We start from the raw sequence: 15818 nt of genomic DNA, 5'->3' as shown, positions 1-15818 counted from the left end.
GCATGTGATAGGTGCTGTGCATGGTCTTGTTCACAGAGAAAGACTATGTTCATTGTTCACAAAAATGTATCTGTGAGGAATTCACTCCCTTTTTCCCATCCCACAGCTGCGAGTGTCTCCCGACCTACCCCGGCATCCCCCTCCCAGAGGCTGGCGCAGATTAGGCGGAGAAAGAAAAGGACACGGGACGACATGTTCTCAGAACTTATAGGCTGCTCCCGAGCCGAGGCGGCCCAGCAGACCCAGTGGAGGGAGAACATGTCGCAATACCAGCGATCACACAGCGAACGGGAGGACAGGTGGTGGCAGGAAGACCAGCAGGCGACTCAAACGCTGCTTGGACTAATGAGGGAGCAAACGGACACGCTCCGGCGCCTTGTGGATGTTCTGCAGGACCGGAGGCAGGAGGACAGAGCCCCGCTGCAGTCTATCTCTAACCGCCCTCCCCCGCCATAAAGTCCCATACCCCCCTCACCCAAAGTCCCAAGAAGGAGGGGCGGCAGGGGCCGTGAAAACTGTCACTCCACCCCTGCAGACTGCTCAAGTACCAGAAGGCTCTCATTCCCAAAAATTTGATAAGTCCTTTCCTTCCCGCCTCACCCAAGCCCCCATCCCAGTTTCATTCCCTAACTGTGTAGTTGCTAATAAAAAATACATTTCTGTTAATTACTGTTTCCGTCATGTTCTTTTAGAGGAGAGTGTGTTTGAAGGGGGGGGAAGGGGGTTGGTAATTGGAGAGGACAGTCACCTTTACCAGGGTACAGACACGGGGCAGGTTCAGCAGAAGGTCACACACACATTGCAGTCACTAGGCACCCTGGTCAGTCTGGGAGGTGGTTTTCATGTTCTGTGTGTGGGGGGCTATGTGACTTTGTGGCGGGGGAGGGCAGTTAGAGATCTTATGCAGCAGTCCTTAGCCTGGATCACAGAGCCACGCAGCAGGGGATCTGTAACTGTCCTCCCCCACCACAAAGTCACATAGCCCCCCCACACAGAGTCCTGAAAAGGAGGGGTGGCAGGCTCCGTAGAAACAACCAGTCCACCACTGCGGACCGCTCTAGGAGCAGGAGCCTGTCATTCCTCGAGTTTAGAAGCATCCTTTCCATCACTACACCCGCTCCTCACCACAGTCTGCATCCCAGTTTCAACCCTTTACCACAAAACCCTTAATAAAGAAAACGGTGTTAATGAACAAAGTTCCAATTATTTTATTTTTAAAGGTGTGTTGGAAGGGGGGCAACGGGGTGAAGGGGGTATGTAACTGGAGAGGATAGTCAACATTAAGTGGGTAAAGAAACGGGGGAAGGTTCATCTTCTCTTTAAACAAACTTAATAGTCACAGGTTACCCTGCTCACTCTGGAACCTAGCTTTCAAAGCCTCCCGGATGCACAGTGCGTCCCGCTGGCCTCTTCTAATCGCACGGCTGTCTGGCTGGGCGTAATCAGCAGCCAGGCTATTTGCCTCAACCTCCCACCCCGCCATAAAGGTCTCCCCCTTGCTCTCACGGAGATTGTGGAGCACACAGCAAGCTGCAATAACAATGGGGATATTGGTTTCGCTGAGATCAGAGCGAGTCAGTCAGCTTCTCCATCTCCCCTTGAGACGTCCAAAAGCACACTCCACCACCATTCTGCACTTGCTCACCCGGTAGTTGAAGAGTTCTTTTTCAGTGTCCAGGGCGCCTGTATAGGGCTTCATGAGCCAGGGCATTAGCGGGTAGGCTGGGTCCCCGAGGATGACTATAGGCATCTCCACATCCCCAAGAGTTATTTTGTGGTCCGGGAAGTAAATACCTTCCTGCAGCCGTCTAAACAGACCAGAGTTCCTGAAAACACGAGCGTCATGAACCTTGCCCGGCCATCCGACGCTGATGTTGGTAAAATGTCCCCTATGGTCCACCAGTGCTTGCAGCACCATTGAAAAGTAGCCCTTTCTGTTAATGTACTGGCTGGCCTGGTGGTCCGGTGCCAGGATAGGGATGTGAGTTCCATCTATAGCCCCACCGCAGTTTGGGAATCCCATCGCGGCGAAGCCATCTATGATGACCTGCACGTTTCCCAGGGTCACTACCTTTGAGAGCAGTAGCTCAACGATTGCGTTGGCTACTTGCATCACAGCAACCCCCACGGTAGATTTGCCCACTCCAAAGTGGTTTGCGACTGACTGGAAGCTTGCAACGCCAGACAGCTACCGGAGGGCTATGGCCACTCGCTTCTGGACAGTCAGGGCTGCTCGCATCCGGGTGTCATTGCACTTTAGGGCAGGGGACAGCAACTCACAAAGTTCCCGGAAAGTTCCCTTACGCATCCTAAAGTTTCGCAGCCACTGTGATTCATCCCAGACCTGCAGCACTATGCGGTCCCACCAGTCCGTGCTTGTTTCCCGGGCCCAGAATTGCTGTTCCACAGCATCAACATGACCCATTGCCACCATGATGTTCACAGCGCGGGGTCCCGTGCTTTGTGAGAGGTCTGTGCCCCTCTCAGACTTAATGTCCTCACCGCGCTGCCGTAGCCTCCTCGCCCGATTTCTCAGCATTTGACTCTGAAAAAGGTGGACGATAAGGTGCAAGGTGTTGACAACGGCCATAACTGCAGTGATGATCGCAGCGGGCTCCATGCTCGCAGTGCTGTGGCGTCCGCGCTGTCACTCACCAGAAAAGTGCGCGAACTGATTGCCCGCCGGCACTTTCAGGGATGGAGGGCGGGAGTGACGGTTGAATGACGAGTTACCCAAAACCACCCTCGACACATTTTTTTCCCCAGCAGGCATTGGGGGCTCGACCCAGAATTCCAATGGGCAGCAGGGACTGCGGGAACTGTGGGATAGCTGCCCACAGTGCACCCCTTCCAATGTCGACGCTTGCCCCGTTAGTGTGGACTCACAAAGTTGAATTACTGTCCTTAGTGTGGATACACACGTTCGACTTTGTAATATTGGTTCCAGAAATTCGATTTAAGTAAAATCGAACTACTCTCGTAGTGTAGACATACCCTAAGTAAATCCTCCCTCCAGCCCGAAGCATCACCACTACTGTCTACATTAAACAAAGAACGCTGTCCACATTACATATTTTTGCAATAGTTCAGAAGAAAGATCAACACTGGCAGAATCTCAGAACTTATACCAAGTGCTTCCAGGCTCTAAAATGCACTATCATTAACACCAGCACAGCTGCTGAGAACAGAGCTTCTATGTGATTACAAAGCACTGGTTGGCAGTGTGAATTATGACAACTAGACGAACCAGTGAAGCTGAAATTCTTGTTTCTCACGTAAAGCTGTGTCAATAACCGGTTTTTTGGTTCACTGGCCATTAAAAAAAGAAAATAAAAAAATATTTTTGAGTTGACCTGAAAAAATTTCTCAGCAAGCCAAGTTGAAATTTTTTTTTGTTTCAGATCAAACTAAACCAAATCTTTTTATTCAAGATTCTTTTAAAAAATTTTAAAGGGACAATGAAGTAGGTTTTTAAACAAAGGAGTTTTGAATCAGGAAATTGAAATGTTTAATATTTCCAAAATATCAAAATGAAATGTTTTAATTTTTAATATTTGTAGGTTTTTTTTGGTTTTTCAACCAAAAACACTGACAAATTTGAAACAAAATTTTTTAAACTTTTTGGTTGACCCAAAGCTGAATTTTTTGGCAAAGAAAGTTTTGATCTAAAAATTTCTTGCAGTATTATTCATGCATGCCCTGGAAGCCATTACTGCAGATCTCACCAGTTCAGGTAAAGATTTGCTCCCAGGTATTGCTATCATTAAAATTAATGACGTCTGCATGGGCCAAAAGCATTGTACACATTTTGCAAGCTTAAGACATTCCAAACAATTATTTCTTGCTATGCTTTTACTTAGCATAGAAGGCTTCAAAACAGCTATGAAAAGCTGTTTCAGCAGGTCAGTGTGCCCAGGGTACTAAGTATTTCACATCTGAAAGCCATCCAGGACTAAAGCCCAATTTACTTGTTTAAATAAGATCAATAAGACACCTTTATACCTGCCCATGTAGACTTTTCAGAGTCTCTCAGTTTTGTTTCAGCCCCACCCATAATTTTTCTTCGACAACTGCCAACAGATTTGCCTTAGGGCCCGCTAGTGGAATGCTTCTCCTCTGAACTCCAACATCATAACTGGTTTAACAGGTATGGAATGTTCTTAGCATGGGAAAAATGGGCTTTAATATATGGTAATATGGAATTTGCCAGATCAGTTCATCCAGCCCAGTGTTCCTGCCTTTCAATTAGCCCTATGACCTCACTCCTGTCCCTGTTTTATCTTTAGTTGTCCCCCGTACTCACTTGGAATCCCGGACCTGTGGATACTCCCCTTAGGCTGGGGGGAGGTCCTTTAGTAGAGAGCAGGCTTCCGCCCGCTCACTTCCTGGATCCCAATAGGAACAACAAGATTTATCCATACACATTCAAAAGACAACAAGCCTCCCATTCACAGTAGGGTCAGATCTCGTAGAAGTAGTGTAATGAGAGTCCCACAAAACCATGCAAAAAGAGAGGGAGAAAATAGCTCCAAAAAGCTAGAGTGCATGCTGTATTGTACAATTCTAGTTTTGTCTAGAATATCTCGGGGCAGTGGAAGGTCAGGAGTATTAGCCACAACCAGCTAGACAAATAGCCCATATGGTCATTCCAAAAAGAGTGATGCCACCCATGCTGTTAGAGAGGGTTTCACTAACTGCTTGTCATTTGTCTTAAGGGAAAAAACCTCCCAACTTGGATAAGAAAAAGATTTTTCCTCGCCCTGTAAGTGACAAGAGAACATATGTTGTGTCCTCATTTTGCATGTTTATGTTTTAACACTGCAAGTCCTCACCTGCATGGCTGCAAGAACCTCTGGGTCGCTGAGAATTTCATTGAGACCAGGCATCCCTGCCATGCCTGGCATACCTCCAGGCATACCTCCAGGAAACCCACCTGCAAATAGAAAAGACAAGAATACACAAAGGAAAAAGTTCAGTCATCTATACACAAGCACATGCACATAGCCCAGGACAGCCCATCTTTTACCAGTCCCAGCCAGGAAGGTGAACAAACAGGTCTTCCACAAGGCTACTGTTGTTCCACCAACTAGAAAGTAGGCGCTTCATTATCTTCTCTTCCTGTGAATATATGCATTTCATTTCATCCATATTTTTGGGATCTAAGGCAATAAGAGGCTCATAACAAAGGCTGCAGTTATTTCGGGTTAACTCACCAAACCAGGTAAAGCCTATCAGCACAAATTCAGTAGCATAAAAAGAGTTTAAGTGTCTGAGGCAGAAGTAACATGGGGCAGGAAGTCAGCAGAGACACACCTCATGAACAAAGCACACTCAGTAGAAATTTAGGCTGAATGCTTAGTCAGGTTTTAACAAAATAAACAAAGTGACATAAGAAATGCCAATTTTGGACACTAAACCAGAATACATCATGTGTGTTGAGCATGGGGTGGGGTCCCTGCTCATTCATCAATTCCCTGGTAGAACTAGTTTGAAGCCAGCCTACACTTAGTGTACCCCACCCTCCAGGAAAGTCTTCTCATGCACTGGCACAGAAGTCCCAATTTCTCCCCAATACTCATTGCAAACAAAATATAGTGCCAAGAGCATGCAACTATAGCAGGCTTATTATATCCCAATGCTGGGGAAAAGATGGGTTCCCTCTGAACAGTACAGAAATTAGGTCTTATTAAATGGATTCTACTATGTCTTTTGAGAAACTACTCAACTGAACCACAGCTCACTCCCAGCACATATTTTCCAATATTCAGTCTGATTTTCCCTTCACCCAATCTCATCATATTACTCTTCAAGAGAGCCCTCCAGGTCACCTTGGACAACTCCTTTCCCTCCTAAAAGTATTTTTACAGAGTTCTATTCCTCACTCCTGGTTGGCTAAGCAATACATCATTTTTAATATTCTTCTCACACACAACTCCCTTCAACCCAACGATCTTCACTGTTGAGCTCTGAATCCCCTCACCTTTATTTACTACACACCATGAGTCATACTCAGTAGTTGGTAGGAAGAGTCCCTCTCCCCTTCATCCCTCCAAAATTAAAGGCGTCTCAAGTTCCTGCTCTCACAGCCTTGTCCTTTCGCTGAAGGATATCGAGAACAAATGAAAGCTCTGGCCCTGCCTCACATGGAAAAGCCAACCTCCTTCTGCGCCTAATTGATTATGATTCCCAAAAAATGAGGTACCTGGAAAGCCACCAAACTGAGTTCCTCCTGCCTGTTGCCGGGCTTCTTCCTCCTGCAAATGAAAGGACATCATTCCAGAAAGAGCAGTGAAATGGAAGACAGCCTCCTACTACCTAAGTGGCCTTTTGGGAAAAAAAACAGCATCAGCTAGATTCGAGACACTGAAGAGCAGGGGTAGTCAATAGGCAGGACCGCAGAACGGACCGCAAAATCTTTTGTTATTTACTTATCATTATTATAGCTTTTTGGGTTTTTTAAAAATGTTCTCTGGAGTCTGGACCCTGACTATACCTTGACCAAGAAATTTTGACCTAGCAAAAAAACTACTCCTGCTTAAGAGACTAGTGATGAGGGCCACATAAGTACCTACATACAACAGAAGTGAGAGGAAAACCAGATGGCAAGGTGGGGAGGAGGGTACGTGAGAAACTAGAGAGAGAGAGGGGAAAAAGCTGGGGGGGGGGGGGGGGAATCAGAATCATGTTCAGCAAAAAAACCTTTGTGCTGAGATTCAACTTGCTGCAGCTCAGCTGTGAATACAGGCAATTCATATGCTTTAATTACTGTTAAAAGTTAAATTTTTAAGAAAACCTTTGCTCTGTTGTGTGGTCAAAAAGGAAGTGAAAAGTTAAGCGGTGGTGAAACTGGTAACTGGATATTCCAGATTCAACAGAATCTGAGGATGCAGAATCCACCTCTGATTTCACTTCTCAGATAATCAAGTAACCAAGATACACAGCACCTAGCACAACTGGGTCCTGGTCCATGATTAAGACTCCTAGGCGTTATCGTAATACAAATACTATAATTCCATTTTTAAAAATATACATGAAAGGGGTTGCATAGAATAGAATTTCTACCAAAAAAGCTAACCTTGCACTACTTCCAAGATTATGCAGCGCTTTTTAAAAAATGGTTTTGTATCAAAAGCTCACCCTCTGTGCTTTCTCATGTTCCTCTCGGGCCTTCTTTACTCTCTCCAGCCTTTCCTTGATTTCTTTTTCTTCACGCTTTCGCTCATACTTCCTGCGATGTTCAGCAATCTTCTGAGCCTGAGGCAGGAAGAAACAATGAGTATTCTTGTGCATTTCCAATAGAGCTATCATAGTATGGATGTTTTCCTCTAAGATACAGCATAAATTTAGCCACTGAACTAGTTTCAGTGAGTTTTTAAAAAAAGTGTTGATGACTTCATCATGTAGCATTAACTGACTTTAGAGATTACGTTTACCACATGTACCTTATAAATACTGTCAGCAGTATTGGGGCGTAACAACATGACTGGACTAGTCAAAATATGCACTTCCCCAACATACTCCCTTTTTACATGAAGCTCTGGGATTTACCATTCCCCTTATCATCCACATCATAGAGCTCCCCAACCTAATACCTTTGGCCAGCAAGAACAGTAAGAGAAAAGCCTGGACTCTTCCACAGACAATCAATACCAGTTGTTTGCCATACAAACAGTGAACTTCCACAAGAACAATACAAAGAACATTTTTGTTGCTTCCAAAAACACCACTGCTGTGCATGCAAAATTTGACAATTAGGGCAAAAGATCACTTCCTGATTCTACTTTTGTAAAACGTTGGGCTTTTTGTCTTCTAGATGTCTTCATATGTAAAAACACTTACATGCAAGTTCCTTATTAAACCAGAGCTTCCCTGAACTCAAGCAGGGAAGGAGAGGTGGAAAAGAAGTTGCTTCTCACAAATGTTCTCCAAATGTATTGCCTCTACAGAGTCCCACTGCAGAAGACTACCTACCAGTGATCTCCTTAAGGAAGGGAGCCAAGTGAGGACCCCTACAAGTGGAAAAGTAATTGAAGCACTGCCTTCCTGAAACCAGGTTCTGCTTTCGATAGTGTTGGGAACATGGTTCATGTCTTAAGTCACTGAATTCCACACAGCAACCCTGCAGATTTCAGATATTGGCATGCATCTATAATTTGCCTGAGGCGGTCATTCCTCTGGCTGAAAGCTCACACCCTGAGACTCACGCACAAGAACACTACCTAGTGCATAAATGACTGGATATACTCTTATCCTTTTAGAAAGCCTTTGAATTGAGATGGCTTGACCCTTATCTCTCTCTCTATTGAGGCTACACAGCTTAGTTCTAAGTAGTAAACATTCCCTCAGAATCCAGAGTACACAGCCTTACCTCTCCAGGGGTTTCTGGGGCTTTGACAAATATACAGGCAGTAATATATTGATGTGGAATATGAGAATAAGTGTTTGCTATTGAGGGTGCAACTCCTAGACTCTCCTGCCATGGTAATGACCACTAAAAACAAGGGATAAGTTTTCAGCAGAACCTAAGGCTTGGTCTACACTTACCCCCCAATTCGAACTAAGGTACGCAACTTCAGCTACGTGAATAACGTAGCTGAAGTTCGAAGTACCTTAGTTCGAACTTACCTCGGTCCACACGCGGCAGGCAGGCTCCCCCGTCGACGCCGCGGTACTCCTCTCGTCTAGCTGGAGTACCGCAGTCGACGGCGATCACTTCCTGGTTCGACTTATCGCGTCCAGACAAGACGCGATAAGTCGAACCCAGAACTTCAATTCCCAGCCACCGAACTAGCGGCTGGGTGTAGACATACCCTAAGTCTCATTTTCAAAAATGACAGACACTTAGAGCCTAAATCTTGCCCCTTCAGCCAGAAGTATTACTGAATGCAAGAATCCATGGCCTCAAAAGGGCCTTTTCATGAATCTAGCAAATACCAAATTAGAGTCTGAAAGATCAATAGGCTTTTAGATGGGAGAGTATAAATTTGTAAAATGTTTTAAAAGTCTTAGGATTGACAGACGTGGTCTCTTTCACAGAGACATAGTAAGCAGATCACCAGCCATGCTGCTGAGTAAAGGAATCTGAGGTCCAGAAGCGTAACCCTGTTTCTCTGCTGGGCGAAGGAACACTTGACTCATGAGAAGAATGAATGAATGGACAGTCTGGAAGCTCCGAGAAATAGGTTTGCCACGTTCAGAATGACATGATTAAGATTACTGTCTCAAAGCAGCTTTCCCTTAACTCCCAGTATAAAAGAAAGACATTCACTAAGCACTGTGGATCCTTGCCTGCTCAAGCAAAACTTCAGGCACTTATTGTATTGATCTGTAGCAAAGAAATCCATATCTGGATGAGCCCACAAGGCAGATAAGATGAGCCACCAAGAGTCTGAGTCGCCACTGGTAATGATCAGTATCAGATGTATACTTAAAAATGTAGCCTATAACCTAATAGGGCAGAGCAGACAGGTTCACTTCATTTTGGATGCTCAATTCCTACAGAAAGACTGCCTCCTCACGGAGGCAACTGAGTTTCACTTTCTCAAAGTAATAGATCATAACTAAGGCTGCCAGTCTTCCACGGAGGTCACAGATTCTGCAACAGCAGTCCCGGGTTTTGCCCGGAGCAGCAGCGACAGGGCCCCGGGCTGCTGACATCCCCACTCCTGGAGCAGCAGTGGCAGGACCCTGCCCCCTGCCCCACAAGCAGCAGCAGCAGCACCCCAAAGCCCCCCAGATTTAGTCACAGGTATTTATAGCACAAGTCACGGACAGGTCACGGGCTGTGATTTTTTGATTATTGTCTGTGACCTGTCCATGACTTGTACTAAAAATACCTGTGATTAAATCGTAGCCTTAATCATAACCATGTTATCTGTAGGAATCTACATCAATTCCCCTTCAACCTCTGGAAGTAAAGATTTATGAAAGAGTCTGATGGCTCCCAATTCGAGGAAGAGCATGTGGAGTTTCATTCCTGAGGCTTCCACACACCATGGTAAGTTTGAGGAGTGCTTTTAGGATCTCTATTGAGACGAGTCAACCAAGACTATCATCTAATTAATCATCCAATTAAACCCTTGAAGATACTCTTTGGCAGTATTTGCCCACAGCAGAATACTGGACGTTCTGAAGTGGAAACACTCACGTCCAGGGGCAATTGTTTGGTTTTTACACCAGATTCAGCCACCCTTTCAAGGGTTGTGCACCTGAAGCCTTGCAGAGTTGGAGACAAAAGTGCAGTAGACATCAGGCTCAACACTCCGATAATTTCACTGGGTCTTCTAATCTAGACTTTGCTACCTCCACTCTCTGGATGAGTTCTTGGACCATTTCCCTAGGCAGTCAAGCTAGAGTTCTTACAGAATCTAAGGTGGTCTTCTGTGAAGACTAGCCCTTGAGTTGTAGCCAAGATATATTCAGTTTACTGTAGAGATCTGAAGGAGCAGCAAGGCACAGCATGGTAACTCTTGCCTTGCAGGAAAGACTGATCTTTTAGCAGTCAGCCAGATATGGACACACCTAAGGCCCCCCATACAGATTAACTGTAAACACTGCCAAGCATTTGGTGAATACCATTAGGGGTGCTGCCAGTCCAAAAAGTAGAACCTTATATTAGTTATTGCCAAAGATACTTCCTGTGCTTTTGCTTTATCAAGGCATGGAAATAGAAGTCTTCAGAGCTATGGTTCCATACCAGTCCTGAAGATTGAGAGGATTATGCTCCCCAGAACAGACCGGTAGAATTTTGTTTTCCTTAGGTAATTTTTTCAATTTGCAGAAGTCTAGAACAGAGCCTTTCCCAATATGGTTGCCAAGACCTCCTTTTGCAGCAGTTTCTGAGAAGGATGCTTGAAAAAGTAAAGGGAGTTAAGATGTGGTATGGCTTATAACTGGAAGGAATATTCATTTATGGGATCTAGGACCCACTGCTCCAGAGAAACACTTCACCATGCCTAAAAAATACTGGGACAAAGTCCCCAAATGGAGAGGCAGGAGAAGAGAAGATGATCTGATTTTTTTGGAACTGGTTCAGGATCCTTTACCACATCCTTGCTTTTGAAATGCAGCATATGTTAATGAGGTAGTCAAGGGAAAGGAGGAAGACCTTTGCCTCCCAACGGGGATAGAGAGATTCATAGACTGCCTGGGTCTATATTGGAGACCAATCCAGAAGCCGTCTGTTGAAATTCCTTTTTGAGGAACCTAGAAGATTACTTTATGCGGAACAGATTAACCCAGCCCCAGAGATCTGGCCATGGACCTCCTGGTTTTTAAATTTTTAAGGCTTCATCGGTCTTAAAACAGAAAAATGGTCAGCTCCTTTCAAAGAGTAAATCTATTATTTTGGTTTGAGTCACTAAGAGACCTGAATGTCTGAACCAAGAGAATGTCTTGAGAAACAGCTGTGGACAAAAGCCTGTCAGCAGTATTCAATGTATCTCAAGAAGCCCTTAATTATTAGAGACCTCTTAGCATTCAAAACCCTATAGGAACTCCTGCTTTTTGCCTTAGGGGATGATTTAGACTCATAAGACCATCCCAGGCTATAAGCTATGTCAGGCCACATAACCAGAGGCCCGCAGAATCAAGATGGAGAAGAAAAGCCTTCATGCCAAATATATTACTTTCTGGATTTTTTTGTACTTAGGGTAAATTTTACTTTTTCAGCTTTTAATTTATCACTTCCATCTCAACTAAATCTAAAATACAACTCATCCCTTCCTCACAACATGACATGGGAACCTTATTTCCTGTAAAGTGAACCTCACAAGCAGGAGGGGCTCCAGACCTACCTGACCAATTTCAACAGACACTTTTAGCTTCCTGGGCACAGCCACTACTACGTCCTGAAATCACTTGAGACCAGGAGAAAGCATTTGAAAAAGCCTCAGCTAGGGAATGAAGTAGAAAGAGGGGGTATCGAATCACTTATTACCCTACACACCAGGCAGAACCAGTATAGAAGGCAGTAGGCAAAGGATCATGTGGGAAGCCTTCTCTGGAATATCACAGCTACCACTTTTCAAGAGAGCACTGATGCAGGAAGACCACCATAATGCCAAAGTGCCAACTTCCCCATACCCCCTCCACATGGATGAAAGCAAATTAGCTAAGTCTGAAGTTGCCCAAGCTGACATCTGAAGTGCCAAGAATGTTCCTATGCCTGCACTAGCTTCTCCTTGAGGTGGAGCGGTTGGAGAATGGCAAGGAACCTTTGTAACAAGAGAGAAGTAGCCCATGGCATTGAGCTTAGGTCTGGAAAGAACCATGCATAGCAAGGATGATAGCACCAGCTTGCTTCAGCAACAGTCTCACCTGAACCAACCCAGCAGACCTAAGGGGGAGTAGTTAGTGCAAAACCCCCTTCCGCATCAGAGCCTTCAAAAGATGCTTTTGGCAGACCAATCCAATTGGTGTCTTGATGCAAACAAGCCCAGATCTGAAGAGGCCCTATCCTTCCTTAGGATCAAGGAAAGCCAACTGCTTCACACTTAGGGTACGTCTATACTTACCCGCTGGTTCAGCGGCAAGCAATCAATCTTCTGGGATCGATGTATCGCGTCTTGTCTAGATGCGATAAATCGATCCCGGAAGTGCTCGCCGTCGACACCGGTAATCCTGCTCTGCGAGAGGAGTAGGCGGAGTCGACGGGGGAGCCTGCCTGCCGCATGTGGACCCGCGGTAAGTACCTTTAAGTTCGAACTAAGATACTTCGACTTCAGCTACGTTATTCATATAGCTGAAGTTGCGTATCTTAGTTCGAACTGGGGGCTTAGTGTGGACCAGCCCTTAGCTAAATTTGACAATGAGATCAGTGGAGCACTGCTGTCTTACCAGGACTGGTCTTGGCACCACCGGCACTGTAAGAGGCGCTTTCCTTTGCCCCAATTTAAGAACTCAAAGCCTAAGAAACTGCCTTCTTGGTTCCTATGGCTTAAAGGGCACCTTTATTAGAAAATAACCCCTTTCAGCCTGGGATTTAGCACAGACTTCTACTCCAAGGATGGCCCACCAGACAAACTACTTATACCTGGGGAGACTTTTTTTGGAAAGTTCTCAGACTTGAGCTACCAGACCCTCTTGCATAAGCAGATTTTGAAGCAGAGATTTCAAGACCTTTTTGGATAAAGCCTTGTAGACATTCCAGCATTTGGCAGGGTCCCTCTCTGAGGCATTTCACGTCTATCTGAAGCAAGGAACAGTGTGTGCAGGGTCACAGGAACCTACCCTACAGGATTCCTAAGTGGCTCTGTGATCTTGACCAAGACCCAAGGCAACTAAAATGTTAACAAAAAAACTTGATCTTAGTCCATACCTATTAAAACTTCACATGAACTATTTACCACTATGTAGGAATAACAAAAGAGAAAGGGATAGAGTGGTCACAGAACCAACCTAACAGGTGAATGAAAAGAAACAGAGGGACCATTAGACAAGGTATTTATACCATTAATTTATGCAATGTCTAACTTGGAGAAATATTACACACCTTCCAACTGTTAACTACTGCTCAGAAACTACTGATCACAAGGCTCAGCATGGGATGTCTGCAGTGGTGTTCTGCAGAGGCAAATTCATAAAGGAGAATGATAGCTGCTTTTAAGGAAAGCATATGCTGCCCCCCAGTGGTAGAGTAGTGGAAGAAATTTACTATAGAAATCATGAGTTGAGAACATTGCTTCTGCATATTCACACTATAAGAGGAGTCCCCAGTGTTTCTGAGCCTCAGGAACTTTCTGGAAAGCAGTATCCATTGCAGCTATTTGAGTGTCCTCAATTCTGAATACTCAGAGCTGGGGTTACAAAGGGATGCATGACCCCAACTGTCTCAGCTCCTTCTGCTAAACTCAGATTATAACTCGAAAGAACAAGAGGGAAAGGGGCAGGTAATTATAAATATGCAGAAGCACCACACTCAAAGATCCAGTTACCCACAACTGGAAATGGAAAGAAAATCAATGCAATTTAAGCCACAGAGTTGTTTTATAACCTCATCTCTGAATGTTTGATACTGCAAGAGCACTTATGTATCCCCAAAGGAAAATGTTTACAGCCTTCAGAAGCTTTCAGAAGTCTCTCTAACAAGCAAGAATAGGCAGAAGTCACCATGAAGAAGCCAATTTATTCCATCATCCCACCCCACTTACTCTTGGCTGCACCTCCTTCAGCATGGCACTAGCCTCTTCATCATAATCCAGTTTACATGCCAATGCAAGGTCATGTGCCGCCTCCTCCCAGTGACCCAGGAGTCTGGAATTGAAGAAACCAATATGGGGTTAGTAGCGCTCTCTCTTCCCATCCTTCAATTCGCAACAGACAAGGTGGTAGCCAATGTCCCTTTACCTGGATCCACATGAACCTTTTATAAGTAGACACACAAATGAGCACCTGAATGGTTACAGAAAAGTCCAAGACTTGATAATTACTGTAAATCATGGAAAAAAAGCCCCAAGAGCATGAAGCCCTCAGGGGATACTTCCCTGCTGCTTTATACTCCTACAACCCAACTACCACTTTTGCTGGCAGAGAAGCCAAATGAGTGCTGTGAAGCCAATTAGTGCCATTCCTCTGAACAGCAGAAAAGAGGTTGCTGTTATGAAAAACAAGGTACTCCCTACCCAAAGTGGAAAGGTGTACCTCAGTAACAGGTATTGTATAGTCAATTAAAATTTTTAAGTGACTAATAGTATCTATTGCCAAAGAGTTTGTTACTTCCATAGGCTGAGCTGTAAACCCAGCCAGGCCCTTGTCCGCTCACTCTGGTCAGAACACCTTGTTGATTTTGGTGAAAGTCGGAAATCCAAAAAAGCTTGCTTTTCCAGTTTTCACCAATATCAATATGGTTCTGACCAAAGCAGGGAGGGGCCTAACGGATCCAGCTTGAGGGACTTTCAGCAGCCTGATTTCCACTAAAATCAGGCCCACATAGTGTCCATTTGGTGGTGCAGGCAGAAGCAGCTCCCTGGCACCCTAACCACTATTTTCTAGCCCTGAGGTCACTGCCTCACCACTATATCATGAGTAACCAAATGGTGATTTTAGTAGAAGTCAGGCTTTTTCAATTTTCCCCAAAATCAATATGGTTCCGCCCATTGATACACAGAGAATTTCCTATAATTTTGGAATTGATCAGATTACATACAGACAGAAAAAGATAGAGACATGCCATCAGTTTGAGTGCAGAGCCTTGCTTCACTTGGTCAATGAGTGTTGAGCCTCATTTTGCTTGGCTAGTTATATTAAGGATAATACCACCTGACTCTTACACAGCACTTTTTGCCTATAGATCTTAAAGTGCTACACAAAGGAGGCAAATATCATCCCCATTTTATGGATGGTGAAAATGGAAGTAGAGGTGCAGTGACTTAACCAGCAGGCTAGTGGCACAGCCAGGAATAGAATCATAAAGCATGGACATTCCCCCACTCTATCAGGCCCTCTAACACTACTTCAGGGTGTATTAGAGTCAACCACACCAAGGAAAGTTTTAATATCATTTGGATATGTTAAGATAAGGGCCTCCATGGTCTTGTAAGTAGTTCTCAAGTGAAAACATTGCAGATCGTGATCTGACCAGATCTCATAATTTAGCACATGGTGCATTGGTAATGAACCAATGCCCCAACATGATTCAAGGGAACACTGGAATCATGAGGTTGCTAGAGGTGCAATTTTTAGGATGATGCAAAACTCTGGTCCTGATTTCCAAAAATCCTTAAATATACTACAGTACACTTTCTCAAGAGCAGAGTTCCTGAGTATTCACTAAATGAGAATACATATTAGACATTTTCAAAGTCCTTTAGAAAACATTG

At 44.7% G+C, this 15818-nt stretch overlaps 1 protein-coding gene across 4 annotated transcripts in view; it reads right to left on the bottom strand.

Annotated features, from left to right (window-relative positions):
• Nucleotides 1–15818, bottom strand: part of ST13 (ST13 Hsp70 interacting protein) — a 37830-nt gene that overhangs the window by 6741 nt on the left and 15271 nt on the right. For 2 of the 4 annotated variants that reach the window (XM_065402931.1, XM_065402915.1), the window contains exons 8-11: nt 14151–14253; nt 7138–7254; nt 6203–6254; nt 4833–4933 (exon numbers count right to left, since the gene is read on the bottom strand). In XM_065402931.1, the coding sequence (XP_065259003.1) occupies nt 4833–4933; nt 6203–6254; nt 7138–7254; nt 14151–14253 (373 nt within the window). The remainder of the gene's footprint in view (nt 1–4832; nt 4934–6202; nt 6255–7137; nt 7255–14150; nt 14254–15818) is intronic. The other 2 variants (XM_065402940.1, XM_065402923.1) reach the window with 1 other exon arrangement.

Source organism: Emys orbicularis, chromosome 1, assembly GCF_028017835.1.
Source record: "Emys orbicularis isolate rEmyOrb1 chromosome 1, rEmyOrb1.hap1, whole genome shotgun sequence".
NCBI lineage: Eukaryota > Metazoa > Chordata > Testudines > Emydidae > Emys > Emys orbicularis.
The sequence above is the reverse complement of the archived record's forward strand: the minus strand, read 5'-3'. Positions and strand labels throughout refer to the sequence as shown.